This window comes from Gallus gallus, chromosome 22 (genome assembly GCF_016699485.2).
Source record: "Gallus gallus isolate bGalGal1 chromosome 22, bGalGal1.mat.broiler.GRCg7b, whole genome shotgun sequence".
In the NCBI taxonomy this organism is placed as follows: Eukaryota; Metazoa; Chordata; class Aves; order Galliformes; family Phasianidae; genus Gallus; species Gallus gallus.
The window spans coordinates 1,295,240-1,322,279 of NC_052553.1; the positions used below are offsets into that span (position 1 = coordinate 1,295,240).

Below are 27,040 nucleotides of genomic sequence, written 5' to 3' on the forward strand. Positions count from 1 at the left end.
CACGGACACAGATTAGACCCAAAACTCTTTGGCTGTTCCAAATATGGCAAGGCTTAATTAATGCTTAAATCAATTAGCCATGAGCTACCTTGCTCTTCTAGCACTTGCTTTGAGCCCCTGTATGCTGGTTGTGCAACGCCCCCATTGCACAACACGTTGACCTCTTCTCTTGGCTGCTCTTTCCTAACCCGCTGTGTTCTCTGGGCTCACCAGGTGGCTCCTTCAGCGACGAAACAGAACAGAAGTTCGACCACTTCAGTGGACTCACAAATAACAAAGTGTCCACCCGATAGAGCAGCACTGCCTCCCATCCCACTATTTAAAGAAGCGAGGCTTCCCGCTGCGGTGATTCCCCCAACCACTGCGCCAAGAGAAAAGAAATCAAGCAATCAAACTCTAAATTAGCAAGGTAAATTATTTTCTAAAGCTGCCTTCCTTCCCGGTGTAAATGCTTGGATCACCTCTTGTAATTCCCATCCCCACTGCTGAGGATGTTGGGAGCAGGCTTTCAAACTCTACTGGGCTCCAACCTACCCCACCAGGACTTCTCCCTCCGTTTTGCAGGACCATCTTTATGTGTGTGCACAGCTCCGGGCTGCAGTGAGCACAGTTTGCCTTTGGTTGGGTATCAACAACCTCAATGGGTCTTTACCATTCATTTTCTTCAAATTTCGGTACTTTTAAGCTCAAGCTGAAGCACCATCGACGCATCCTCTTCCATTTGTGATGGTGCTTATCCTCAGCACTGCTGCCACTGCTCCATTTTAGCAAAGAAACACGGGAAAGAAAACAAGCAAACAAACAAAAATCGAAGCGTTCTTTCTGAGCAGAACAGTCTAAAGCATAATTTAATACTGCAACCAAACTCTTGCATTCAACAACCGACTCCCGGAACCACCCCTTCAATGGAGCAGTGAATGGAGCAGAACTCTGCCTACATCCGCAGCAGAGCTCCACCACCACCCAGCAGCCACGATGGATCCACAGGATTGTTGCTTCCCCACTGCACAGTAAGCAATTCACCCAACAGCCCCCCACATCCATCTACACGTTACCTTCTAAGCTGGATATTCACTCTGTCTTTCGAAGGATGAGTTTAGTTAAGGCATTGTATCCCTGTACCTTACAGAGGTAACTTCGTGGCTTGCATCGCTGGGGATGCGCTGACCGCCTGCCTACGTTGGCTTTGAGGATCTCTTCTTTACACTTAGTCAGTTCACAATGGTGCTAAGTGTGCTCCTCTGTTTGTTTGAGGACATACGTTGCTACAGGTTTTCCGACACGCCTACTTGAATAAAACGTTTCACCCGGAGAAAAAAAAAAAAAATAAAAGAAAATGCTTTTAAATCCTACTTTATATTCCTACTCCACGACAGTTTAGGGCCTTGTTCACAATTCCTGGTGCTGAAGTTTCCTTCCCCCTCTGTGTTTGTACAGAAGGCTTCTACACGCAGCTAGAGCTAATGGGATAATGCCAATTAACCATCTCAACCCACAGGGATCAACCCACAAACCTACCTCACAGGGATGTTGTGAGGCTTAAAAGGTTCTTGCTAATGCCTACTGGAGTATTTCTTGTAGCCAAGATGGTGACACAGAGGAGAGGTTTTCAGCCTACTGGAAGTTGGGAAACTCCATTTTGTTCTCCAGATGCAGGACAGTGCAGCTAAAGCAGAGCCTGGGGGATGCTCCATTGCTGCTGCTGCAACTCAAGGTGTCTCTTGGAGCACCCCACGCCATCGGGCTCTGTGCAAGTTGAACTACTGTTGAGTTCTGGTTTGCTTCTCCTAACGAACAAATAACTTTGCTTTCTAACAGAGCAACGCAGGCAGGCTTCTTTTAAATGAGGAAAAAGAAAAAAAAAACCCTGAACCTCAATGCCTACCACTACTGGGGGATATTTTAACAACCATATGACAACAGAGTAAACACTGAACAGTTTTCAACTCCTACAGATGCTCTGCTCCGACCAACTGCTGGCCAGCGAGATGCCCTTCCCTCACCCTGGTGCACTCCTAACAACTCCTCGTGGGCTTTAACACGAAGTAACACTTCCTTACGTGCTGCAGAGAGTACAGATGCTTTGGAACAGAGCAGGGCACGGTGTCCTCCAGCACGAAGAGCAATCTGCAGGGCTCTGGAGCTCAACCTCTCATTCAACTTTTTTCCCTTCTCAATTCAGAAAGCAAAGAGAACGTCCCCATGGCAACTCACTGTTCTGCATGCAGTTTAATATCACAGCCATGCTCGTCTACACATGGGTTTTTTTTTGAGTGGAGATGGTTCACTCCTCCTGGTCCAAACCTTCTGGCAGGAGCCCTTCAGGGCCAGAGCCACACTGCTGCTGGTGCTTCAGCCCCAAGGCTCTGGTCACCAACCTCCTTGCCACCACCGTGTCAGTCTGGGGTCTCTCTTTGGCAAGCTGAAGGAGTTCTGGGTGAAAAAGGGTGAAAATGGTTAAGCTGGAGGGCGGTCAGGAGCTGTCTTATGGCTTAACTGTAGGACACAAGCGTCTATTTTCTGAGTTCCTTTGGGATGAGCATTACTATGAGCAAATCATCCCACCCCTACAGAGCAAGTTGTTGGTTCTTTTGGAAAGGCTTTCCTCCAGGTTTTCTACGATAGCTTTTGTGCAACAGTGACAATATTTGGATGTAAAGCAGCTCTGGTCCTCCACTGGTCCATCATAGTTGGACCTGATGGTCTCAGTGGTCTCCTTCCAACCTCAATGATTCTATGGGGATGGGTTGGTTGAGTCAACCTTAGAGGTCATTTCCAACCCTAATGCGTGTTAATGGTCTTATGATTGTGCAGTGTTCCCCACTGGCTTTCAGGAACACTTTGCAGCTCCAGTCCCTTCTCTGAGAACAAAACGAAGGCACAATCCAACCCACGGAGCCACACAGAGAGAGGTTTCATCTCAGTATCAGCTCACCAAAACCAACAGCCTCAATCCTCAAAAAGCACCAATGGAAAAATAGCAGTTGTTTTTTTTTTTAATTGCTAAACCTATCAGATGCTTTAGGAAAAAAACTGGCCAGGAGGGAGCAGTGAACTCCAGTTCCTGGTGCACATCTGGCTTGCTACAGTTTCATCCTCAATAAAGCAATACACCAGAACCTTACTAAATCCAAACTAATCTGGATTTGGCTGCTATCTGATCATTTATCAGCAACTGTTTGCAAATTATTATCCAGTTACCCACGTGGGCTTTGCTTGCTTTTTCAGAAGTGTTATTCCTAAAGGCAGCCTAGCAGCAGCTTAAGGAAAAAGGGGCAGGCTCAGAGCATCACAGCTTGGACAATGGAACTGCCAATCTTCCTTCAAAAAGCTGTTAAAAAAATCATCATAATTAAAAAAAAAAAGGCACTGTCAGCTAATTGAGATCCAAGCCTGCACTTGGAAATAAACAGCACTTAAAGTCAGTGCAAGGTTTGTATGTGGATGGAGCTTATAACCCGATTCCCACTCGTGCCAATAGGGTACATATGGGGAATCTGAATGAGAACAGGTGAGAAGTGTGAAAGCAAACCACTTCTTTCACGTTTAATTGAGCTCAGGAACTTCTAACTGTGACAGTGTCCCTTTGAATCATTCATACTGACATCCGTTTCAGTGCAGTGACAGCACAGCTGTACCTTCATCAGTCTCTCTGCTACAAGATTCATGGCATTTCTTTACTGTGGCAAGTATACCTGATTACAGTATGATTTTAAAAGGCAATCAACTAAATAAACCAATGTTAATGGCTAAGCTTAACCATTTCCTCTTCACCTGATACTGAATAAAATTATGCCAACCACGAAATAACTGCTCTGGGGTTTGTCTTTAATTGTGCAGAGTAATAGGGCAGAACTTGATTGGGCAGACGTTTGACACATTCACATTCACTTGTGCCCCCATTTGCAGCTATTTTGGCTGCCAGAGCAACAAGAAGCATTGCTGGCATAGGAAGATGTAATGTAATGGGTTGGGTGCAAATACTGCCCTGCCAGAGCCAATAAAGCTGTTAAAAAAGGAATACTGGTATCTAATAAGTAGTTCCCCATTTGAAGCGTCACTGTGAGACTGACCACCCAGGACACAGAACGGGCAACTCAGGAAACAGTCATTCAAATAGATAAGTATGTGTTTATCATCTTACTTGGTCGCTGAAGTGCCTTAATTTTAGACTGCTTTGTTGCGTGGATCAGTGGTCGGATCTTCAACGAAGGGTAACGCCGCCCCAGGGCTTGAGATGCTTCAAAGAACAGAGGACAAAGTCAGCAGGAGGGGAATGGGGGTGACTTTCATCACACAAAACACAGCCCACAGTACCACAGTGCTGCACAACCCACGAAGGGTTGAAGGCCAACTGAAGGCCAACTCATCGCAGGGCTCACCTCCACCTTACATCACCCATTCCTTGGGCAGAAAGAGCTCTAAGGAAACATACATTCTAAAGACCACTCTGATGATTAGGAACACATCCCAAGAACAGAGCGGGACTGCTCAGGCTGTGCATGGTGATGGGTTGGTGGTTGGACTTGAGGATGGTGGAGGTCTTTTCCAACCTTAATGATTCTATGGGCATGGCGGGGAGGGGCTGACAGCCGACTCAATGATCTCAGAGGTCATTCATGATCTTAATGATTAGATTCTATAAAGCACTGCCACGGGTTGCCCAGAGGGATGGTGGATGCTCTGTCCCTGAGGACACACGGGGTCAGGCAGGACGTGGCTCTGAGCACTTGGAGCTGGAGGTGCCTCTGTTCATTGCAGCACAGTTGGACCAGATGGCCTTTACAGGTCCTTCCCAACTCAAGCCACTCCACGATTCCACAATAAAAACTGAAGTCACAAAAGCACTTCCAGCAATGCAATGGCTCTCTATGCAACAGATGCCATGGTAATTACCCAAGCCAATTAAAAACCTGTTCGTCTTGCAAAGCAGAGCTACCACGCTACATGCCTTACAGATACTCAGGTTTGATGTGCAAAGGAGCAAGGTGTGGGGAAGCAGAACGCGTGTCCGGCACACGCAGCACCAGGAGCCCCACAGCTCCCCACCTGCAGACAGGCTGGAGAAGATCCCCAGGGCATGCGTGTCATCCACCCATTGGATTTTGAAGCCACTCTCACTGCAATGGAAAAAAACAATAGAAGAGTATTGGTTAATTGGCCCACACGAGTAAAGCCCGTAGCCATGCCAAGTTGTAAAGTACTTGGTGTCTCCATCCGAGCACTGCACCCATTTCACAAGAGGGGAAAGGATCAGAACTAAATCCAATCACAGTCTGTGATTCCCCCAAGGACTCTTTTTCCCCTTGGCCAACAAGCAGCCTCTATTTCATGGGCTGTCTTGCAATACTGCCATGCACACAGTGCCCTATGAACGCTACCTGAGTGCTCAGCCACTTGCAATGAGAAGCAGAACTCGTTTGCAGAGTGGTTTGCAAAGCTTCAGATGAAGAGACCAAAGCAGGAATCTATTTAATCACGTGTCAGTGGAAAATGAGAGCTGGAGGGTGGGGAGATCAAAGATTTCCCCTGCAGCAGGGGAAATAAAAACACGATGGAGGGCTCAAATTAGATCCGTCAATTTGCAGCTCAGTTCCACTCTCACAGCAAACGGAAGGGAAAAACGTATTAGAGGAAACACTGACAACAGACAGCAGCTCGTTTAGAATGCAAACAATGCTCTTCAGCACAGGGGATGAGCATTCCCAATGAATCCATCCCCCATGGAGAGCTGTGTGAGCCCACTGACCACCCCATGGGGCAGAACCTTGCTCTGATCCCACTGCTAATCCACTGTCACAGCACAATGCTGTCTGCTCCCTGTATTTACATAATAAATCTCATCTCCTGCAGCAGGATTGGGCCCTTATTTTCTTTCTGTAAGCACTTACATAAGCGTGCAATCCCAACGCAGGCATTGGGACCTGAGAGCAAAGAGGCTCCCTATGGAGCAGGCAGAGGCTCCCAGTGGAGCCAAAGCAGCACAGATAACCCCTGCAGGTGGGCAGCACTGTGCCTGACAGAGCCTCAAAGAACACTTCCAGCCACAGACTGCAGGAAAACATCCTTCAGAGCACAGAGCACAAGGAGTAACAGCACAGAGGTGAGGGTAAAATCCAGCATAGCATCATCACACCCTGTTGTGCACTCAGCTCTGAATGCTGCCTGCTTTACGGCCCTCCAAAAGGCACTCACTGGAAATCTGAGAACACTTCCATCAGGTGCTCCGTTTTCAGTGATGGGGAGAAGTCGTAGATTTCGGTTACGTGCCCAAAATCCCCCTCGTGGACCTGAGCATCACCATAGCTGGAATAATCCAGAGTGATCCTCTCGACGCTGATGTCCTTCACGGTGAGATGGCCCATAATCTGGGAAGAGCACAGAAGAAGAGGAGTTACCATCACAGCAAAGACTCAAAGACCAAGAGGATGGTGGTGGAACCACCAGGGTAACGTTCCTACAAGTGCTCCCAGTGCTGAGCACCGTGACTCAATGCAACACCCAAATACAGGCAACGCTGCAGGTAATGGACTGAGAGCTCATGCAGGGCGCCCATCAGGTGGGACTTCATGGCCAACAGCCATCCTGCAGGGTCCCACCTTGGTCCCTCTAACCCAAGGAGGGTCCAACAGGTCGAGTAAACACCTACAGAGCGTAGCACCAACGTCCCCCCAGGGGGGGGACAACCCCTGAATGCCCTTTTAACCCCAAAACAACCCAATGGCAGCGCCATGGCATGCATTACCTCCTGCAGGAGCTCTGCAGTGCAGTCATCCTCGAAGGCGAGCTCTCGGCTCTGGGTGGCCGCATTCTCCTCTTGGTCCCCTTTGGGCAACCGCAGCTCACGCTGTAGTGCATCAGCCAAGCCCATGGGCTCCCTGACCCCATCCTTGGCCACGGGCACGTCCTCCCTGTGCTCCTCCTGCTCACTGCGACCCGATGGGCCAGCACCACCAATGGGCTCAGGCGCAAGCACAGCCTCACCCCGTGCTTCCAATGGGGTCTGCTGTTGGGTGGGCTCTTCTCGGGCACTGCTGAAGCTCTCCTGATCTTCACTTTCTGGAGCAGAGGGACCCTCGCCCAGCTCCAACACCGGGCTGACCACGTCCTCGCCTTGCACTGAGACGTTCCCACTGCTCTCCAGGCTCATGGCACAGCTCTTCTTTGGGTTTTCCAGCACCAACGTGGCATCAGAGCAGTGCTCCCCCAGTAGGTGGGAGCTCTTGCTGTCGGCATCGCGGCTCTTTTGGTCTTGGCACGGAGTTTTGCTGCCTTCTGGTCCAACAGTGTCATCACAGCTCTTGCTCTGCTCTTCTGGCTCAGCTGGGTTTTCATTGGGTACGGAAGAGAGGGAATCTGAACAGTCCTTATCCTGACTGTGCTGCCCAGAGGAACTGTTGCTGCTCTCTAACGGGGGGACATCGGTGCAACGTGGAGGACGGTCACCATTTGTGCCGTGGCTGCTTTTTCCCGACTCCTCCCCATCCTTGTGCTGCTCATCAAGCACCAAACAGACACCACCGATGGCCCCATTGGGTCCGGGGCCGCCTTCAGCCTCCCCCTCAAGAGCAGCTTTGGGGCAGATCTCCCCTTCTCGCGCCCCATCGGCGCCCACCTCCTGCTCCCCCCATTCCACCTTCTTACGCATCGCCTTGGGGACGTATAGGGCTTTATCAGGCTTCCTCCGGGGCGGCCTCTTGATCCTGCCTGACCCCACACAGGCTCGGGATGTGTCCCCATGCCCGTCCCCACCATGCCGCAGCCGGGCCCCCCGTGCACCACGGCCCCATGGCTGTGTGGGTCGGGGGGGTCGCGGTGCGGTGGTAGCGGGGTTTTGCTCGCTGGTCTCACTGGGTATCCTGGGGACAGAAAGCAGGGAGCTGTGAGCAGGAGAAGCACAACGTGTGCAGAACAGAGAGGGAAATGCAGGAGCTGTGCATTGGCCAAAGCACCGAGGCTTTGTTTTTCCATTACGTTTAATAGGTCAATACAAGTTCATGCCTGAGTTCTGCTGGGATCTTCTACGTCCTCCTATTAGGACGCCTACAGCCTGCTCAGGGATGCTTTAACACTCCAAGCTTACCCAGTCAGAATAAGGAATAGAAACGTCCTTTGGTTGGGTAAGTTGCCATGTGGGGCACCATCATTCCCTCAGCTCCTTATACAAAAGTATGAGATTACACGGAAATGCTTTTTATCATCATTAGCGATGCTGCATCCCATCGTTTATAGAGCTCCTCAGGGCAGCAAATATTGCAATTCATCATTCTAACTTCTTTACTATGAGAGTGGAGAGGTGCTGGAATGGGCTGCCCAGAGAGGTTGTGGATGCTCCATCCCTGGCGGTGTTCAAGGCCAGGTTGGATGGGGCCCTGGGCAGCCCGGTCCAGTATTAGATATGGAGGTTGGTGGCTGTGCCTGCAGTGGGAGAGTTGGAACTCCACGATCCTCGAGGTCCCCTCCAACCCAAGCTATGCTATGATTCTATGCTCCCTGCTCCCTTAATGCTATGAATAACAGAGGCCGTGCTTCAAAGGCGGAACAACCACCTCAGAGCCCCCCCAAACCATCACATCTACCTCACGGCTGAGTGGCAGATGACCGTCCTCCTCCTCCATCCTTCCCCAACCGAAAAGCTGCTCAGCAAATCCACGTTCTCCACAGTCCTATGGATCAAGTAGCGGAGGCGGCTGGAAAGAGGGGGGAACAGGAGAACCCTGGGAAGGCAGAGGAAGGGAAAGGAGAAGAATACAGCAAGGATTTATCGGCTCTTAGTCCCCGAGTCACTCCAGGAGTAGGGCTTTATCTGTGCCCTAAAGCCTTCCTGGCATTAAGGAGCCCAATGGTCTCCATCCAGATGCGCTCTGTCCGCAGCCAGGACTCTCATTTCTGCCCTCACCCCATGAAGCTGCGACCTCTTCTTCCATCCTGAATGCACTGCAGTGAAAACATGGATGGGCGAACCAACCCCGTGAGGGATCGCGTGGCACTCAGATGGGTTTTTTCTGCTATGTTTTATTCCATTTCCACAGCTGCCTCAGTGCCATGGCTGGCAGATGCTCAAAAGCAACCAAACAAATGCTGAAGGTCGCTGTCAGCTGACGGGATCTCTGAACTGAGCAACCCCATCCCAGCTGAAACCCCCCATATTTTTGGCCATCTCGGGGCCGTCAGAGATCACCGCATCAGGAGTGAGATCCGACTCAAAGCCCGGGCAAAGCCAAATGATGCTCTGTGCATCCTCGGGGAGGATGGGAGCACGGCAGCACAGTGCTCTGCAGCCAGGCTGCAAAAGCTGCCACGGCTCCCAGCCACGCCATGCAAACCCCATAGGGCCGATGCAGGGCAGAGCTCTGACACCTCGGTGCCAGACGGTGCCCCTACCTGTGGTGCTGCCCCTGCAGCATGAAGTGCTCCAACTCCTCGGCGATCCTCCCCACGAACTCATCCTCGTTGGGAGAGAGGAAAACGCCGTCCATGGGGCGCAGCGCCAGGGTGGCACCGAGGGGGGAGTTGGAGGGGGGGGGGGGGGGAACCTGGGGAGGGATAGGGACACGTGAGGATGGCTGCACGCACCCCCTGCAAACGTGCTGCAGCTCCACGCACGCTGCTGCAGCCCTCACCCCGACCCCGTGCACCCCAGGCCTCTGCAAACCCTGCTGCACCTCCAGGCCACGTGCAAACTGCTGCACCCCAACCCTCCCCTGCGCACCCCCAGCACTCCGTGCGCCCCCAACCCTCCCCTGCGCACCCCCCCCAACGACACCTGCAAGCTGCTGCACCCCAACCCTTCCCCGCGCACACCCAGCACCGCGTGCAAGCCTGCTGCATGCTGCTGCACCCCACTCCCCCTCTGGGGGGGCCCCACGACATAACCCCCCCTTCCCCCCCCCCAAATACCTCCAGGCCCTCCAAGCTCTCCCCGCAGCCGCCCCCTCCGCAGCGCCTGCGCCCGTCCCGGCCCCTTCCGCCGGGCACCGCCCCCCCTTTTCCCCCCAACCCCCCCTTCCCCCCCTCTTAGCCCCGCAGGAAGCGGCGGCCACGTGTGCGGAAACCACGGGGACGCGCAGCCGTGCACGTGGGCGGGGGGAGGGGTTGCACCGCCCGGGGGGGTTCCTTTGCACCAATTCGAGTCTTCGTTCTTTCCCGAATCGCAGCGGTCTCCTATAGGGTCGAAGCGGACGGCAGCGGTCTCCTATAGGGTCGAAGCGGACGGCAGCGGTCTCCTATAGGGTCGAAGCGGACGGCAGCGGTCTCCCATGGGGTCGAAGCGATTGCCCCCACGGCACACATTCCTCTCTCTGGGGCTTTGCACAACTTTTCCTATTCCTGAGGCAAAGCCCACAGCCTGAATTGGGGGCCAACCAAACCAAAGCAATCCGGGCAGCCCCCGTGGGACCCCCACTTGTGGCCCTGGTTCCATCTGTGGGAGCAGAGAAGATCCATGCCATGGCAGCTTGGCTCGCTCTATGCTGGAGGCAGCACACGGTTAACCCTCCCTGGAGCTCACTGATGGCTCACGATGACCTCTTAGATTGGCTGTGATTTCTTAAGAGATCCTTCCAGGCTCCTTTGAGCCCCTCCAGACCTTCATATCCCCCACCTGGAGCCTCTGCCCGATGAGAGGAGCAGCTGACATTGGGTGCCAAGCAGAATCACACAGCCTGCACCCCTTCTGTACTCCGTGCATTCACTTAAACGCAGAAAAAAATATATACCTATATTAAATAAAGCCGCTTTTGAGGGCAACAAGCAGCCCCTGCCCCACGCTGTCCCTTGTTTTGTGATTGCACAGAGCAGAACAGCCCCTTTGCTGGTCTCAGAGCATCCTTTCTTGTCTTTAAGCGCCGTTTGCAGCGGCGTTGGAAAGGTGGGAGCACTGCTCCTTCTCCCCTGGTTGCAATGTGCCCACGTTGGGGGAGCAGCTTTTGAGCCCAAAGGGGCTCTGCCTGGATTCTGATCCTTCTCTTCGTATGAGCAGAGTGTAATGAGATCCCAGTGTGATCCCACTGAGGCCACAACGCCTCCAGCAGCACAGAACGGCTCTCAGAGCATTGGGGCCACTGCTCTGTTATTCTGCAATCCACCTTGGGGTGGGATGGGGAGGATTTGGGATGGGAGGAGGAGGCTCCCAGTGGAGCTGTAGGGGAATGGAGAGAAGCAGCAAGCAACCGATGGTAAATCAAATGGGTCAGGCATCTGGACAGTAAATAGATGAAGAAGACCCACCTCCATCAAAGGTTCCCATCACCTGCTCCGTTGTTTCTTCTCATGGTAGATAACAGCAATGCAGTGAGCTGTGCTGGGTCGTGGATGTCCCCTCTGTGCCATCACTGCTGTGCATGGAGATGGCCATCAAGGGGGGTCTGAGCAGTGCCCCATATATCAGGAATGATATATTCCTGACCTCAGGAATATGAGCTCTGCTCCCTTCTCATGCTGTGCTGTAACTTGGCTATAATTGGGCTCTATTTAACAGTTACTGCTAGTCTGTAATTACCACTTCCAGCTTTTTCTGCTGGGGGGGGGAAGGAGGAGGGAGGCTCTCTTGTTGTGCAGAGAGCAAAGGATGTCTCAGATGGAAGGCAATGTGGATGTGCTGCTCATTGGAGCAAGCATGGAGCAGAGCACAGTTCGTGTTCCAGGCAGCAGCCAAGAGTTGGGGATCTTCATTGCCACAGCTGCAGTGTGCACAGGAGGGGCTGATGAAAGAGCACAGGTGAGCAAGGAGTGCTGCTTTAGAAGTCATGATTATTGAAATGAAACAGGGCTGGAGGGAGCCTTAATGAGTTAGAGATGAGAGAAAGGAGTAAAAGGGGAAAGAAACAGGTGGCAAAAAGGAGCGGGACACGGTTTGCGGCACAAGCAGCAAGACCAGAACAGCAATATCCGTGCTCTGAAACCTGGCTTTGTCCTCCTGGAGCCTGAAGGGATCGTTCCCAAAGGCTCTGAGCAAATGGTTCAGCATCATGGGGTTGGAACACATTCATCCTATAGCACACCCAATTCCTCACCGGTGAGCACCCCGCAGCGTGCTCTGGACAAGCTGCAGCCCAGCACAGCCCTGGGGGCTCTGTGTGCATATCACAGCCTGCAGGGCAGCCTGCACAAAGCCTCATCTCCCTGCAGACAAAAGGGAAGAGGAATTGGAGCCCAGTTGTGTTTTTTATCTCTTGCACAAAGTCTTTTCCTATGGGTCAAAGAGAGGGCAGCCACACAGATTCCTACTGCACGCCTGGGCTGGGTCTGAAGCTGTAGGTTACAAGAAAAAGAACAAGACCATCTGAATCCTTTGAGCCATCTGAAAATAAATACATCACTCCACACTCAGTGATGCAAACTCCTGCCCAGCCAGAGAGAATTGTCCACGTTACCCTCAAAGGCCTCAGAAATCAGGCAGCTGTAGCAGTCCCTGCGTGCATCCATCCACCTCCATCCCCGCGCGCTGCTCCCACCCATCTCAGTTCCATGCACTGCTGGTGAGCGGTGCCGTCTTCTCCCATGAGACGGCTGCTTTGTACTCCACTGCAGGGCAGCTGCTGCGGGAGGAGAGCTGGGAAAGCTTCTCAGAGGACGCCTCGTTGTTCTCCATCTGCAGAACGGCGTGGGGGTGGCTGAGGGTCACCACGTCCTTTGGACACGAGGTGTCGTGGTGGTAGGAGACCAAGTCGTTGCTGAAGTTGACCGTCTCCACCACGTTGTTGGGGCAAAGGTATTCACAGCCCAAGATGGTGACGAAAGCCCTCCGGAAGTCCGCATTGAAGGCGTAGATGATGGGATTGAGGGAAGAGTTGGCCCACCCGACCCAAACAAAGGTGTTGAAAACGGCCTCGCTGACGCAAGGCAGCTCTCCTGGTTTGTGCCGGGCGGGATCACAAAAGGGCACCACGCAGTTGAGCACAAAGAAAGGCAGCCAGCAGAAGACAAAGATGCCCACGATGATGGAGAGGGTCTTGAGGACCTTGGTCTCCTTCTTGAAGGAGCTCTTCAGGTTGGCTGTGTGAGGGCGCGTGCTGCTGCGGCAGCTCTGGGTGCGTTCCAATGTGCTTTCCAAGGAGACCCTGCGGATCTGCCGCTGGGCAATGCGGAAGATGCAGCTGTAGGTCACGATCATGATGGCAACAGGGATGTAGAAGCTGATGAGGGAAGACGAGATGGCGTAAGTCCTGTTGAGGTGAGAATCACAGCTCTCCCGGGCGACGTCCTCCCGCTGGTTGAGCTCTTGGTCCTTGTGCCACCTCAGCTGCACGGGGATGAAGGAAATGAGGAGGGACAGCAGCCACGCCACCCCAACCATGGCAGAAGCCACACGTGGTGTCATCCTCCTCTCGTAGCAGAAGGGGTTGGAGATGGCCCAGTAGCGGTCCACGCTGATGATGCACAAATTGAGGATAGAGGCGGTGGAGCACATGATGTCAAAAGCCACCCAGATGTCGCAGAAAGCCCCAAAGGGCCAAAACCCCACCGCCTCAGCAGCAGCCCTCCAAGGCATCACCAGCACGGCCAGCAGGAGGTCGGACACAGCCAAGGAGATGACAAAGAAGTTGGTGACCTTGGAGCGTAGGTGTCTGAACCTGATGACAGCCACACACACCAGGGTGTTGCCCAGGAGCGTGAGGAGGATGAGAAGGAACAGTAAAGCAGCTGCTACGCCGTGGGAGGACAACGTGGGGGTCTCTCCCTCCACCCTGCTCTTCCTACTGCCGCTGCCATTGATCGAGTCCTGCCCGCCTCCTTCCATGGAGGAATAAAAGCCATCCATGGGTTGCTCCATTGCTCCAGTCCATTGAGGGATTTCACAGCTGTTCAAGCCTCCATCGGCATCCAAAGCCCTGCTGGCAGCTCCGTAGCACCAACTGCAGCCCTCCCAGCTCTCACACCCAGCCGAGCGACCCAGCACGGACAAAAGCACTGGGAACTCTGCCTCCTTTCTAAATCCCCTGCTGACAGCACAGCATTTGTTTCATCCTCTCACCTCCCACCCCGCTCTCCTTTCTCTGCAGCCGTTCACGAAGTGCCAACGCTCACCTCTGATTGTGGAGCAAGCTGCGATGGCTTTGCTGCAAGCCTTTCTCCTGCTGCACAGCTCTTCCTCCGGTGCTGATCTGCTGCAGGATCCCACCCAGACCCTCTTGCACTGACCAGGCTCTGCTCCTTCTGCTCCGGCAGGCAGATGTCCTCTGCTCGTGAAGCAGGCTGCTCTGCTGTCTGCTCTCCCTTCTAATTGCCTCTGGATTTCATGCAGGTGTGATCTGGTAGCCTGCTCATCAGGGGCAGGGCAATGCTCAGCTAACGGGGTGAGCTGCTTGGGAATTAGGGGTTAAGCAGCAAGCATTCGAGTGGGACTGAAGGCTCTTCAGTGCAAATGAGGATGGAAATGCAGCCTGCAATGATCTGTTGGTGTGATCTCTGAATAGAAAAGATGCGGTCGTGGCTCAGACGTGTGGCCCTAAAGCAGTCACTGCCTCCTGTCCTGAGCTGCCTGGCCATGAGTGCTGCACAGTGGGCGTTTTGTAGAACCACAGAACACCCCAAGTTTGAGCAGGTGCATAAATGGGGGCCTGGAAACTGGCTGAGCCACAGCAGGGCAGCGAAAGCCCTCGCGGATTGAAGTGCCAAAGCCAGCAGGGCAGCTCAGCATTGACTCCCTTACCACACTGGCAGCATTGCAGTGACCTCTGCCTTTGCCATACACGCTTCAGAAGAAAGCAACAGCCAAACTATAGAGCATCAGCTCAGCTGCGCTGTGATTTAATTGACCTGACCCGGTGACTCGGGCTCTGCACGATCCCAGCTGCCCGAGAACAAATGCAAACGAGAGCATCTCCCTTCCCTCAAAGCCGCAGCTCGCCCCGTCACAGCTGAAAGAAGCCGCTCCGTGTCCCAGCCTTTACTTCGGGAGGGATTTGTTTAACAAAGCCGCTAATTAAGCCTTTAATAAGTTCCACCGGGCTCGTGCCTATGCCAGGGAGAGCAGCTAGATGGCACCAAGCGCCGGCGCACGGCTCTGCGCTCCTATCGGTTGGTGGTAACGCTGCTCCTTTCGTCCTTCCCAGGGCTGCACCGCAGAGAAAGATCCCATCCGATTGCGCTGACACCGCGGGACGGGGCTGCATTGGGCCCTGATGGAGCTGCGGTGTCACTGTGCGGTTGGATTAGATGGCCCTCAGAGCTGCCTTCTAACTCTAAGGGTTGTATGACAGTGCTGTGCTCCTTGGAGATGGGTTATGCCATGCAAGGATGCACGCAGATGCCCCCTGTGCTCCCCAAAGTGATTTTTTCCTATTCTCCATACAGGACACAGAGATGTGTAAGGTGTGGGATGCTTCTGTCAGCCTTAAAGGGGCAGAGATGGTGCCCCTTTGTGCAGGTGGTGATCTGTCCTGCAGCATTTAATCCACGCGAGGTTGGCACTGCGCGCTCACCGTGAGCTCAGCTCCCATGGGCTGAAGGCATCCCAGGAAACCCATGGTCTGAGGAAGCCTCCTCCTCTGAGGAGCTGAGAAACACCTGGATCTGATCCTTACACTGAAAGAGGTGTTCCAAACTGGGTCGGTGAGAGGGGAAGACGTGGTGGGATCCAAAACAACACCTCCACCGCCGCGCACCTCGTGGAGAAAGGGCTGACAGCTCTCCTGCTATAGGAAAACAACACACGAATCTCAGTCTCCTTCTGCTGCATTGTGCACTACGCAGCTGCTACGTTTCCTTTTATAAGCAGCTGCTATTTTTTTCTGAGAATCGAGTGGAGTACAGTTGGGTACAGCACTCGAGCGTGCTAAGATTGCAGTTTGGTGGCAATCCAGCTTTTGTTTCTTGCATTTCATTCTCTCACCCAGCAAGAAGCTGCCTTCTATTTCCCTGCCTTCTATTTCCCTGCCCTCTATTTCCCTGCCCTCTATTTCCCTGCCCTCTATTTCCCTGCCCTCTATTTCCCTGCCCTGCTCTCTCACCAAACTACATATAAAACCCCCAGCTCAGCCATCTCCATCACATTCCCCTCTTTGCACCAGAGGAAGATGACGACAAGCCACTTAAATGAAGCAGGAGCTGCTTTGGGTGTTAACTCCTCCCCAGCACTGTCTCTGATGTGTTTTACGGGAGACTTTGCTCCTCCAGCTGTCACTCTATGCTTTATTTCCCATTCAGTTCCTACAGGAGGAGCATAAGCACTGCTCGTGTTGTATAGAAACTTCCAGAGATGCTGTGAGCAGCGCACAGTGAGCACAGCAGTAAGAAACTCCTTCCTTCCCTCCCCCCGGTGCCAAAATACTCTCTAGGGATCAGCAGGTCTGCTCAGCTCTGACCTCTGGCTGCAGGAAACACGCTTGACTTGGTGAATTCAAAGCTTGTTTCACTTAGCTTAGCATGAGCAGGAAGGAGGGCTGACTGGGGCAGTGCTGATACAGTAGGTGTTCCATTCAGTCATTGCCTTTAGGCAAAAAAGAAGCACCCAGATCCATGTACTGGCTGTTTGTTAGACAATACTAACTGTTTTGAGGCAGAGATGGGAAGGCATTATCTCGCACAGCAACAGCTCAGTTTGGTTTTTGACACACAGCCCAGGAATGCATCCTTGCTTTCAGCATACCTTTGCAGTTGCAGGACAGCCAGAGCAGTCCTAACATGGCAACGAGCTGCAAAGGGAAACAGAAGCACAAGGGACTCTGGTTCTTCCTCTCCCCTTTATTACATGTAGGCAGAAAACAGTGGTTTTTCTCCTGTTGGCTTACAAAAGAAAGGAATACAGAGCTTCATTTCACGTGCAGCCTGGGCACACCGCTGGCTGACTGCAGGCTCCAGCAGGGCCTGCACTGCTCAGCAGGAGCAACAAAGCCACCAGAGCCAAAGCAGCACCCCGGTGATGCCCAGGATTTCTCTCCCAGCCCTCTGGGGCTGAAGCTGCTTTGGCAGTAGCACAGCAACTGCAGGCCCAGGGTGCTGCTCAGCCAACCCAAGCGTGTGGCTCAAGCACTGCAGCTCAGGGCCAGGAGAGAGCCCAGAAACAGACACTGATAATACTGAATACATTCCGAGTCAGGGAGAGGTGCAGAGAGGACTACAGCTCAACACAGAGCTCCAGGCTCCCCTGCCATGCACAGAGCATGCAGAAAGCCCACGCTCCTTCTCTTCTCCTCCTGAAGGAATTCATTTATTGGTGTGCAGTACCAGGCTTTCTGCTTTTCCAAGTGCATACATATCATAAAAAAGTGACCTGCAAAACAAACAAAAAGCAATGATTTCACTTCCCAGCCTCCAAAAACAGCTTCACTTGCTGCGCTCGGTTTTGTTTTGCATTAGAAACACATACAGGGTTTTATTTTGGGGGCTTTCTGGTAACCCATCGTCTTGTGGAATTGCAACACCAAAACCACAAGCAGTTAAGACTGTTACATGAAACCGTCCACTCCAAACGAGAAAATGATGCATCTTTTCCCCTCCCACCCCAAATCACTCCACAGGAGAGCTGGAAGCAGATCACCCTGCTGCTGCCTTGTCAACAAGGAAGATACAAAGGCAGCAGATAGCTCAGATTTCAAGTAAGAGAAAGCAGAAAGTTGCATCACAGCGACTGCAAGGCTTCGTCACTGACCTCAGCACCAGCAACTCCTTCACTTCACATATTTTGCAGGTCTCCCTTTTAAGGCCTTAGTGTCGTTACAGAAAGAGGAATTATTTTTGTCTTGTGCTTGCAATTGCTGCCCTCTAGTGCAGCAGCAACACCTCCTACAATTGTTACAGTGTCTAGTTGTCCACGACCGTGCAGAACACAGAGGGGAGGGACAGAACTACCAACAGGTGGTCAAGCTTGTTGCAGGTAACTTATGTCAAGGACAGTATTTATGTGCCAAGTGTTCTAAACAACCACACAGCCAAATGTTGAGCAACTGCAACGCTGCTGCAGCTCAAGTTCTCGACGTGAGCCACAGCAAAGAAAAAGAAAACCAAAAAGAAAAAAAAAAACAACAAGCACTGTTATGGGCAGAGAGAGTTTATCTCCACTGGGCAGAGTAGTGAACCGAGTCCCTGGATGTCACAGGTGACTTGAGATGACAGCAAGTCAGATTCAGACCAGTGCAGATGTTGGCACAAAGATGACAAACACCAGCTGAGGCCAGTTCCAGAGTGGATTGTCATGGCAGGAGATCCTGTTGCTTAGCAAAGTGATTTCATGAAGGAGAGGGGACTGGTACCCCTGTCCCCCTGTCCCAAAGTTTTAGTCATCAGTTAAGGAGCCTTAAGACAACTTGTCAAACTGCAGCAACAGGATGCGGTCGGGTCTTTAGAGATTCAGTCCCAGAGCTGTTTGGGGTTCAGAGGAAGCAGATGGAGTTTTTTGTGCCAAATCTATAAAGAAAAGTGCAACAGAACGTCATCAGTTTCCCTCAGGATGAAGGATTAGACAGTAAAAAGTAACAACAGCAACAGAAATTCTAACCCCTATAACTGATCCTACTGATGGGTAATCAGCACAGCCTGCTGACATCCATACCTCCATCACAAACAGAGAGCTTTTCCAACTCAGCTTCCAGCTCAGCATCCGAAATGGCTCCTGCAAACCCAGAATCCTTTTGGGGCACAGGGTGCAGGTGGACAGGCTCCTTAGCTGAGTCCTGGAGGAGGCTGTCCAGCTCCTTCTCCAGCTCTTCAGAGTCCATCTCTGCCAATGAAAGGAAACATTTAGCTTCTAGCAGAAATAAGTATCACCTTCACAAGATGGACTGAAGTTTAATGGAATTATTATTACTCCCCACCACCACTTCATTACTCATAATAAGGAACTCCTGGTAATCCATAGCTCCCTCTAACAGCAGTGGCAAGGACACAAGCAGAAGCTGAGAGCACCAGAACTTACCTAAACCATTGACCCCTGCTCCAGCCAGAGTCTGGGCTACTTCATCTTGAGTATCACAAAGCTAGGGGGTAAAAAGACAGAAGTCACTCTGGTCTTATTGTAATCCAGCTATGCCAAAAGTAGAAACAGCAACCAATAAGTAAACCAGTAGTTGACATAAAAGCAGCAGGTACTCATGCAAAATACAAGTCCAGCATGCCTGGCCTTTCAGCAGTAAAGACAGTAACATGGAAGATGATTTAGTAAGTGCTACAAGAGGAAATAAACCTGAAAAGGAGAGATATCCCTCCAGTTGTAGCAATTTCATATAAGCAACAAGCTTACCTCGAGGCTTATGCTAACAGATGAAGGGACAGATGAAAACAGTTCAGCTAGGAGGTTTTAACAGCCTTTCAGCTCAGCAGTTGAAGTTACTACACTTAAGTACATGGAGCTGAGGAAATAACCCTTCTCTGTTTTCTGCACCAGCTTATGCAGATTGCTCCCTTCATTTCCATTAATTCAGAATAAACTCTTCTCATTTCTAGGAGAGCTGCATGCTTGCACAACGCTGCTAACTGAAGAGCCAACAAGAGGTTGTGCTGTGGCCAACAGTAAATGCAATTACGTAAAACCAGACACAGACAGTTATTGGAATACCTCTGCTTGCTGATCTGAAAAGATCAAGAGTAACACCATTTGTTCTGATGACACACAAGGCAGAAAGCAAGCAGCACCAGATGCTTCAAATTTGCTGGGTGAGACTACTTATCATGCATTAAGTGCTCATTTATGTGTTCCTATTTCAGTACCTCTTGTATCTGATCTACCAGGTTCTCTGCCTTCTCCACAGTAACATCCTTCATAGAGAGTTTCAGAGCTCCCACACCAGCCTGATAGGCATTAAACACCTGGAAGAAAAAGGAAGAGAAGCACAGTGTTAACAAAAAGCAAACAGTGTTAACACCTCTCAAGACTCACTGCTCAAGGACACTCATAGAAAAACGAGCACACAAAATAAGAGCCAGAAGCATTTCATTCAGAGCAATGCTCTGATATCAGAGCTGCTGCTTCCTAGAGCAGAGGGAAAAGCCTCACCAGCTAGCTTGCACTCAAAGGAACAGGTAAAGCAGCACAAATGGAAAGAGTGAGGCTAGGTTGAGAAGCACCAGTCAAAATGAGCACACTACCATCTGGTCAGTCTGGGAAGCATAGATACGATCCAAGATCCCCTGCACTGCATCCAGCTTGGAATGAAGCTCCTCAATGCGCCTTTCTGTCCTTCGTTTGGACTTCAGACATCTCAGTGCCTGCAGACATTGGATATAAACAGACCTGGATCACAAACCAGGCAGCACTCAAAGGAAACAGAACAAGGCACATATACAACCACTGGTTTTAAGAGCTAGATGTTCCTATTCTCTTCGCTACATCACCGTGGTCACACAAAGCCACATCTTCACCTTAAGGAGACCTTTGGCCACAGAAACACTCCTCCTATTCCTGAGATGAACCTTCCCACACCAAACCTGGTCCTTACCTGTAGTAACGAACCAGCCCCGAGGCACTTAACATGGAGCTCTTCTTAAGTAGACCAGCACTTACCAGTTGCTTTTTCCCAGCTCTGCAAGCACTCCGGGCATCATCTTTACACCTGTACAGATGCAATAAGAAAAAAGAGATTATTCTTTTGCAAGCAGCAGTAGTTTGTGTGGTTTTTTTCTAAGTAAAATTTAGAATTGGCAGCCACTTTCACTACCTTGCTCTAACACACAGCACGTGACCAAGTATGCATCTGTTTCAGATACAGCAGCCCTCAAGCCATTCCTGCTTTCCACAAGTAGCCCTTGGAAGTATTTCAGATCACTGCAAAGCAGCTGACATCCACTCACTGCATACAGTTCTCATGGGGACAAGAAACAAGACTAGAAAACCTGCCCTACCACATCACTGAAGATATTATGTGTACTACATGGGAAAGAACAAGAAGGCAGCTTTGTTCTTAACTACGTAACAGGGGTACAGAGCTCTGCATCACATGGAAGTTCTTCCCACCTCCCATCCCCAAATTACTTCTCTGCTTCCTGGGAAAGGGACTCCACCTTCTGTGACAGCAGCTGTTCACTTTGCATCAGCTGATAGACTCCGATGTCCACATCATTCATTGGAGAGACTTTGGCATGAAGTCCTCTGGCAAACTTCACTATCTAAAGGAAAAGAAGCAGCACACACTCGATTCACTCATCTCTACCATTTGTGCCTGCACTGGAAATATTTTCATTCTCATCGAAAGAAAAGATGCTTTTACACCCACGGTTTTATTTGAGTCTTGTAACAGAGCTCAGGAGCCATGCCAGTCATCATATAATTTGATATTACATTAGATGGGATCCTGCCTTAATGAACACCCTGATCATGTAAAGCTGTGCCAGTCCTTTGAGCAGCGTGGGGCAGCATCATGCTCCTAAGTTCTTCAGTACAGAGCCACAGTGCCCAGCACTACCAGTGCACAGGGACAGCAGAGCCTGCTCTGTGCTGCTGCTGACAAACAGGAGAACCTTGGCACAAGGAGAGGAACATCCATTCCAGCAGCGTGGAACCATTTCAGTTTGGGCAGCTGGGAACATCTGCCAATCTGCAAGCTAAGTGGGTAATATTACAGCTGTTGGATGGGAGCACACAAAACTGAATCTCATCTATTACCAGGTTGTGACGTTGGGAGTGCATAGAATTGCTTTCCCCAAATAAAGAATGCACACCTTTGGCCAACAAAGTTCCTTCCAGCCAGATGAAACGTAAGACAGGGATCACACCTCCCCAAAGCAGTCACCTTGACCCTGTACCTTCTCTCCGTTCTGTTCCAGAATTGTGACCTTCTTTTCCTTTTGCAGCTGGAGCAGCAGTAAGTAGAATGTTCTTTCATCTGGACAAACACCAGCACAGAGGGAACGCAGCTCTGAGAGGGCGACGACGGGGTGAGATGAAAGCACAGAGTTCTGATACAGGCGATAAACTTCCTCTGCTTTCTCCTGGAAGGAAACAGGACAGCATTCAGTTTCCTCTCAACTATTTTTTAGCTCACGATGCCAAGTTGCACCTAATTCCTCCCACACACTGAAGGTAAAAAGTTAGGCACGGTTTGGGTCAGGCTGACCTGCAGAATGAGGCATAAACAACACGTGAAAACAACTGAAATACTGTTCCAATACAAGCAGCAAGGTGGGCACTTCTACATTCCTCTTCCCCACGAGTTTAAACCCCAAATGAACTTTTCTTTAGTCTGTGAAATGAGCTGTACACACTGAGTCACTTTCCTGTGTAAACAAGGGAAAAGCTTTCCCTATTCAAAGCGAGGAACTACAGAAACAACTCCTCCCATCAACCCCTGAGCTCTGCATCGAGGCATGTGATGCTCCAGACACCTTCTGAAGTTTCCTCTTCCATGCACACACCCTCTGAAAGGAGTGTGCAATACCCACCACCGAGGAAAGACACTGTATGCTATCAGAGTAACTACAAATAAAGGCATACATCCAAAGAGCTCTTGCATTTCTTCTAGCCCCAGTCATCCAGAGGCCATCTGCATGCTGCAGCAGTAAATCCTGGTGCTCATTTTAACAGCTACCAAGAGAAAGGGTCCCAGGGTCCTGACTGCCAGCACAGCACTGCTCCATTTAGACTGCAAATTCCTCTTGTACACTACACCTGCACCAACTCAAACCTGAGATGTACAGAGGTCTCACAGCATACTTCTTGTCTTCCTGGGCACGACAGCAAGCCTGCCCTCTCATTTCTTAGACGTTAGCAAGTCAACACACTAGTTTAGAGGAACATCTGTAGGTATGTTTCTGTACTCCTCAGGTGTAGGAAAGCCTGAAGGCGGTCTTTTTCCAGCCCCAAACCTTCCTTGCTAGCACCTAAAACTGCTCATTTGTTTTTTTCTGAAGGCCCTCAGCAGCACTTACCTGAAGTAGCTCCACATAAATCAGAACTTCCTCCTCCTCGGGTACTTTGCTGTCACCCAGCACACTTGAGAGAGTCCACTTCAGGGGCTTCAGGATGAAGACTCCCACACCCCAGGAGATCCAACTGCTGTCCACGCTGGCCATGAAGTCTGACTCCCTCTGCATCTTGCCACGTCTAGAGAAAAGCCATGCATGCAGAAATGAATAGAGTCAGCTCTTCCACCAGCAGCAAGGATGGGTGCCAGCATGGAGAACTGGGAATCAAAGATGTTAATCACGTGTATGGAAGCACACAAAGGGCCACACTCCCCCTGGCTTTCTCTGGACACAAAACAAAAGCAAAACAGCTTCTTCCAGGCACACAGTTTGTGTTTTGTTACTTGAAACCATTGAGGCGCTGAACAGAGAAACTGATGAGGAAGTTCAGTTGCAAATTTCACGTCTGCTTCGTTTGTGCATTAAATTGCATCAACTAAAAAAGCCCAGAAAGGAACTCTCTGTATCTGAGGAAAGTTATGTTGCCCGTGGATTCAGTTAACCACTGCTGTCCTTGAATCATTTCAGGCTATCAGGCTCAGGCTGCATTTTCACAAGACAAAACACTTCACTGCAAGCACGAGCATGCAAAACACCCCCATCTGCCCACACAACCCCATACACCATCAGAGCCACTGGCTCATCACAGCAGCCATCTAACAGAATGTAACCCCATTGAGCTCCTTCCTGCACCTATGAGTTCTCCCAGTGCAGCACCTCCCTTGGTACTGCCCTCCCACAGCTCCTGCCAGCCCCAAGGCACATCCTTTAGGAAACCCCAAGCTCCTGACATGCTGCTTTACCTCGTGCAGAGCTCCCTCCTCCACAGCCCCACATTCCCTTGTGACCTTTCTGTGCTCTCCCCTACTTTGCATGGCGCAAAACCTCTTCATGCTGTTACATAACCTCCATGCTTGGTTAGCACTCATGGGCACAACCACCCCCTCAGGTCCCCCTGCACCCACTGCTTCTCCAGCACCTCGATGCACTCCCCTTGCCATGGGGACAGCTGACATTCTCTCAAGCTCCTCTTGCTGCCTGGCACAACACAGCTCTCCTTCCCTGCATACACAAAGCTCCTCACATCACAGGCCACCTACACAACGAGGGGTCCCCCATACAGCCCCACTGCGGGGTGCACCCCAACTCCAGGCAGAGCCCCCTTCTACCCTCCAGAAGCAACCCTTTAGCCGTACCCTGCATTTCACCTCAAGCCCCTCTCCGTCTGCATACCCCACTTAAGACTCCTGGCTGCACCCTTCCATAGAACCACAGAATGCTCTGGGTTGAAAGGGACCACAATGCTCATCTCATTCCAACCCCCTGCTATGTGCAGCGTCGCCAACCACCAGCCCAGGCTGCCCAGAGCCACATCCAGCCTGGCCTTGAACGCCTCCAGGGATGGGGCATCCACAGCCTCCTTGGCCAACCTGTTCCATGCCTCGAGCTCCCTTCCCACGCGCTCCCCTCACACACACAGCTCCCCAGCTGCACCCTCTCCCTTACACAGAGCCCCCTCACTCTCCCCAACACTCCCTGCCCCTCAGGGACTCAGGGGGGCTATTCCAGGCCCAGGCTCTCCCCACAGTCCAGTCCAAGCCCACTGCTCTCCCTCCCACCCCCACTCTCATCACCAGCCCCATTGCCACCCCTCAGCCCCATCACACTGCCACCCCTCAGCCCCATCACACTGCCACCCCTCAGCCCCATCACACTGCCACCCCTCAGGCCCACAGCACCGCGCTCCCCTCAATCCTATCCTCCCCCCCCACCACCTCAGCCCCCCTCTCCCCCCCGATTCAGGCTGCTGCCCACCGCACGGCCCTCAGGCCCAGCCCGCAGCCCCCGCTACCTGAGCAGCTCCCGCAGCACGGTGCCGAGGCCCAGCGGCACACTGCCCCGCCGCTCGAAGCCGTTCTGCAGCTCGCGGAGACAGGTGCGCACCACACCGCGGCGGCGGCCCCGGGCCAACACCAGCCCGACCCAGAAGGCCATCTTGCTGTCCCACTCGGTGCTGTTCACTTCGCGGCTCTGCTTGAAAGCCGAGAAGAGAAAAGCCATGCGCTCGTCGTCCGTCTCCCACTCGGGCGGCAGGTCCCCCGCCGGGGCCGGCCCAGGGGGCGCCCTCCCCGGGCTGCACATCTACGCGAGCCCCCGGCTTCGCCGCGGCCTCCGCCAGGCCGGGACCCGCCTGGCTGCCAGGGACGCGCGACGCGCATGCGCGCCGCTCCCCCCCCCACCGGTCTCCTTTGTGTGGGCCGCTCCGCGCCGCGCCCCCCCCGCACTACCCGTCGTGGTACGGCCCTACGCATGCGCTGTGAGCGCGGCCGCCATTTTGGGCAGTGGAGGGTGGAGGGGCGTCTGGGGTTGTGGGGTGTTCGTTTTCCTCCGCGTGGCTGCACGGAATTTCGGGGCTGTGGGGCTCGCAGCGTGCTCTGGGCTGTCAGTCACAGCTTTAAGGGGCTGCTCTGAGCGAGCAGCGTGTGGGGGGCACAGCAGTGCCTTGCAGCAGGGCTGGGGCTGTGGTGCATCCAGGCCCCTGTGTGAGAGCAGCGTGCTGTGCACGTGGAAACCCCCAAAACCTCTCAGGGCTGAGTCGGGGATCCCCTCCAACCGCCCCAAAACACCGTATAAATGTCATATAAACAGCTTACGGTGTGTGCTGAGCGTGGCCCCCAAGCTGTGTGGGCCCCCAGCCCTGGTAGTTCTTTCTCACTGTTGTGTGCACAAAAAAATCTGTTCTCCCATGTTCTCCAAAAATACCTTTCTGGGCCCTCCCAGTGAGAACGCTTTAAGGTTGGCCCTCCCTATGGTTCTGAGTCTGGGTGGGTCGCACAGGGCCCAGGAATCCCAATAAATAGCAATAGGATGAGGAGAAATGGCCTCGTGTTGTACTGGGGGAGGGGGGGGGGCGGGTGTTAAAGTTGGATGTTTAGGGAAAAAATCCCATAAAGAGCAGTAATGCATCAGCACAGGCAGCCCAGGGAGGAGGCAGTGCCTCTGGGGGTGTTGTGCAACCATGGGATGTGGCCTATGGGGAGGGGTTGGGGTTGGATGTGGGGCCTTGAGGTCATTTCCAACCTCAGTGACTGAATAGCAGCCTGCTGTGGCTCCCAGGGGTTTCACCCTGGGGAGGGTGACATCTTCAGACTAAAATAAAAGGGGAGGCAAAGGCTGTTCCTCAAGCAGAGCTGCCAAGTTTTTGCTGTTTCTGTATCCCTGCACTCGCCATAGGGGCTGTTTGTTGCCCACAGAAGAAAGGGACAGCTCTATTTCAACAGGAGGCTTCGGGAGCCGTCCTGCCTCCTGCACAGCTCCTGGCCGTCCCTCGGCAGTGCAATCCTTCACTGCATCCCTGCATCTTGCATGCAGTGCCCCTTTAAGGTCTGCGTCTGTGAGCACGAAGGCTCATCCTCAGCTGCCATGTCTCAGTGCACGGAGTTTGGAAAACTCCGTTTTGCTTTATGGTTTGCTCGTGCCCTCCTCTGCTCGTGGCAGTGGTGAATGAAAGCCATTGCTGGCCCGTTTGGAGGGCTTGGTGTGGCTTTGGATGCTGCATGTCCCGGGGCAGCCTTTAAACGTGCTCTGATCTGATCTGTGCTTTAAATGAGCGGATGACTCAGCAGAGCCAAGGGCCTATTTTTATCTCCTTTCAGTCAAGCTGAGATTTCAAATCAGTCATTTCGGTGCTCCAAATAACACCGCCTTGTATCTGTGAAGCCATTCATACCCAGGAACCAAAACCATCCCGTGCAAGGGAGGGCGCAATGCAAAGCAAACACGGCGGCCAGGAAGCTGAACCACGGGATCTGACCACGAGTCCTCATCACAGGAACCGCACGGGGCTGTGTTTAAACACCTGGGAAAATCAGCCTTGGACCTTTGGCTGTTGGTGAGAGGCATCACGTGTTCACCCGTGGATGGAGCCAAGCGATGGTCCTCATCCTGCACAAGAAATCCCCTCCTGACCTGTGGGAAAACAGTCCGAAGGGGAAATGGTGTTGTATTTGACAGGAGGACGTATGTGTGTGTGTGCTTCTTTGGGGGGAAGATTCGAGACGTCGGTGTCTGATTTGTTTTGCATTGGCACAAAGAGGTGGAACAGCAGCAGTTTGGTCCCTTTGCAGGGTCTCAGGTTTATGGGGTGAGCCCGGGGGGCTGCAGGCTGCTCTGGGGCACCATGTGGGCTTTGTAACCCCCTGGG

At 52.3% G+C, this 27,040-nt stretch overlaps 4 protein-coding genes across 7 annotated transcripts in view; 1 reads left to right on the forward strand and 3 right to left on the reverse strand.

Annotated features, from left to right (window-relative positions):
• The window catches only part of LOXL2 (lysyl oxidase like 2), a 38,319-nt gene extending 34,512 nt beyond the window's left edge, over nucleotides 1-3,807 (forward strand). Inside the window, exon 14 of one of the 2 annotated variants that reach the window (NM_001305168.2) lies at nucleotides 214-1,347. In NM_001305168.2, coding sequence (NP_001292097.1) covers nucleotides 214-293 — 80 coding nt within the window. In that variant the 3' untranslated portion in view covers nucleotides 294-1,347. Of the gene's footprint in view, nucleotides 1-213 lie in introns of both variants that reach the window. The other variant, XM_015297316.3, reaches the window with a different exon arrangement.
• Nucleotides 809-9,962, reverse strand: R3HCC1 (R3H domain and coiled-coil containing 1). The gene is made up of 8 exons (XM_025142805.3): nucleotides 9,901-9,962; nucleotides 9,385-9,536; nucleotides 8,580-8,717; nucleotides 6,746-7,859; nucleotides 6,196-6,368; nucleotides 5,050-5,120; nucleotides 4,145-4,240; nucleotides 809-2,433 (listed from the first exon to the last, which is right to left on the reverse strand). The coding sequence occupies exons 2-8, from the start codon at nucleotides 9,477-9,479 to the stop codon at nucleotides 2,285-2,287; spliced, it is 1,836 nt and encodes a 611-aa protein (XP_024998573.2). The 5' UTR covers nucleotides 9,480-9,536; nucleotides 9,901-9,962; the 3' UTR covers nucleotides 809-2,284.
• Nucleotides 9,963-11,732: 1,770 nt separating this feature from the next.
• LOC770277 (D(1B) dopamine receptor-like) lies at nucleotides 11,733-14,195 on the reverse strand. Its single transcript, XM_004947565.5, has one exon. The coding sequence runs from the start codon at nucleotides 13,772-13,774 to the stop codon at nucleotides 12,461-12,463; it is 1,314 nt and encodes a 437-aa protein (XP_004947622.1). The 5' UTR covers nucleotides 13,775-14,195; the 3' UTR covers nucleotides 11,733-12,460.
• Nucleotides 14,196-16,671: 2,476 nt separating this feature from the next.
• CHMP7 (charged multivesicular body protein 7) lies at nucleotides 16,672-25,029 on the reverse strand. 3 transcript variants are annotated; one of them, XR_001469826.4, is made up of 11 exons: nucleotides 24,689-25,029; nucleotides 22,801-22,975; nucleotides 21,679-21,864; nucleotides 20,909-21,042; nucleotides 20,441-20,489; nucleotides 20,026-20,145; nucleotides 19,648-19,746; nucleotides 18,857-18,917; nucleotides 18,494-18,661; nucleotides 17,594-18,348; nucleotides 16,672-17,215 (listed from the first exon to the last, which is right to left on the reverse strand). XR_001469826.4 is itself a non-coding variant. In NM_001006306.3 (10 exons), exons 1-10 carry the CDS (start codon nucleotides 24,976-24,978, stop codon nucleotides 18,284-18,286), a joined length of 1,347 nt encoding a protein of 448 aa, NP_001006306.1. In that variant the 5' UTR covers nucleotides 24,979-25,029; the 3' UTR covers nucleotides 16,672-18,283. The 3 variants fall into 3 exon arrangements, 1 of the variants encoding a protein (NP_001006306.1); XR_005841490.2 differs by lacking the exon at nucleotides 24,689-25,029 and adding an exon at nucleotides 24,033-24,074; NM_001006306.3 differs by having other exon boundaries at nucleotides 16,672-18,348.
• Nucleotides 25,030-27,040: the final 2,011 nt, after the last annotated feature.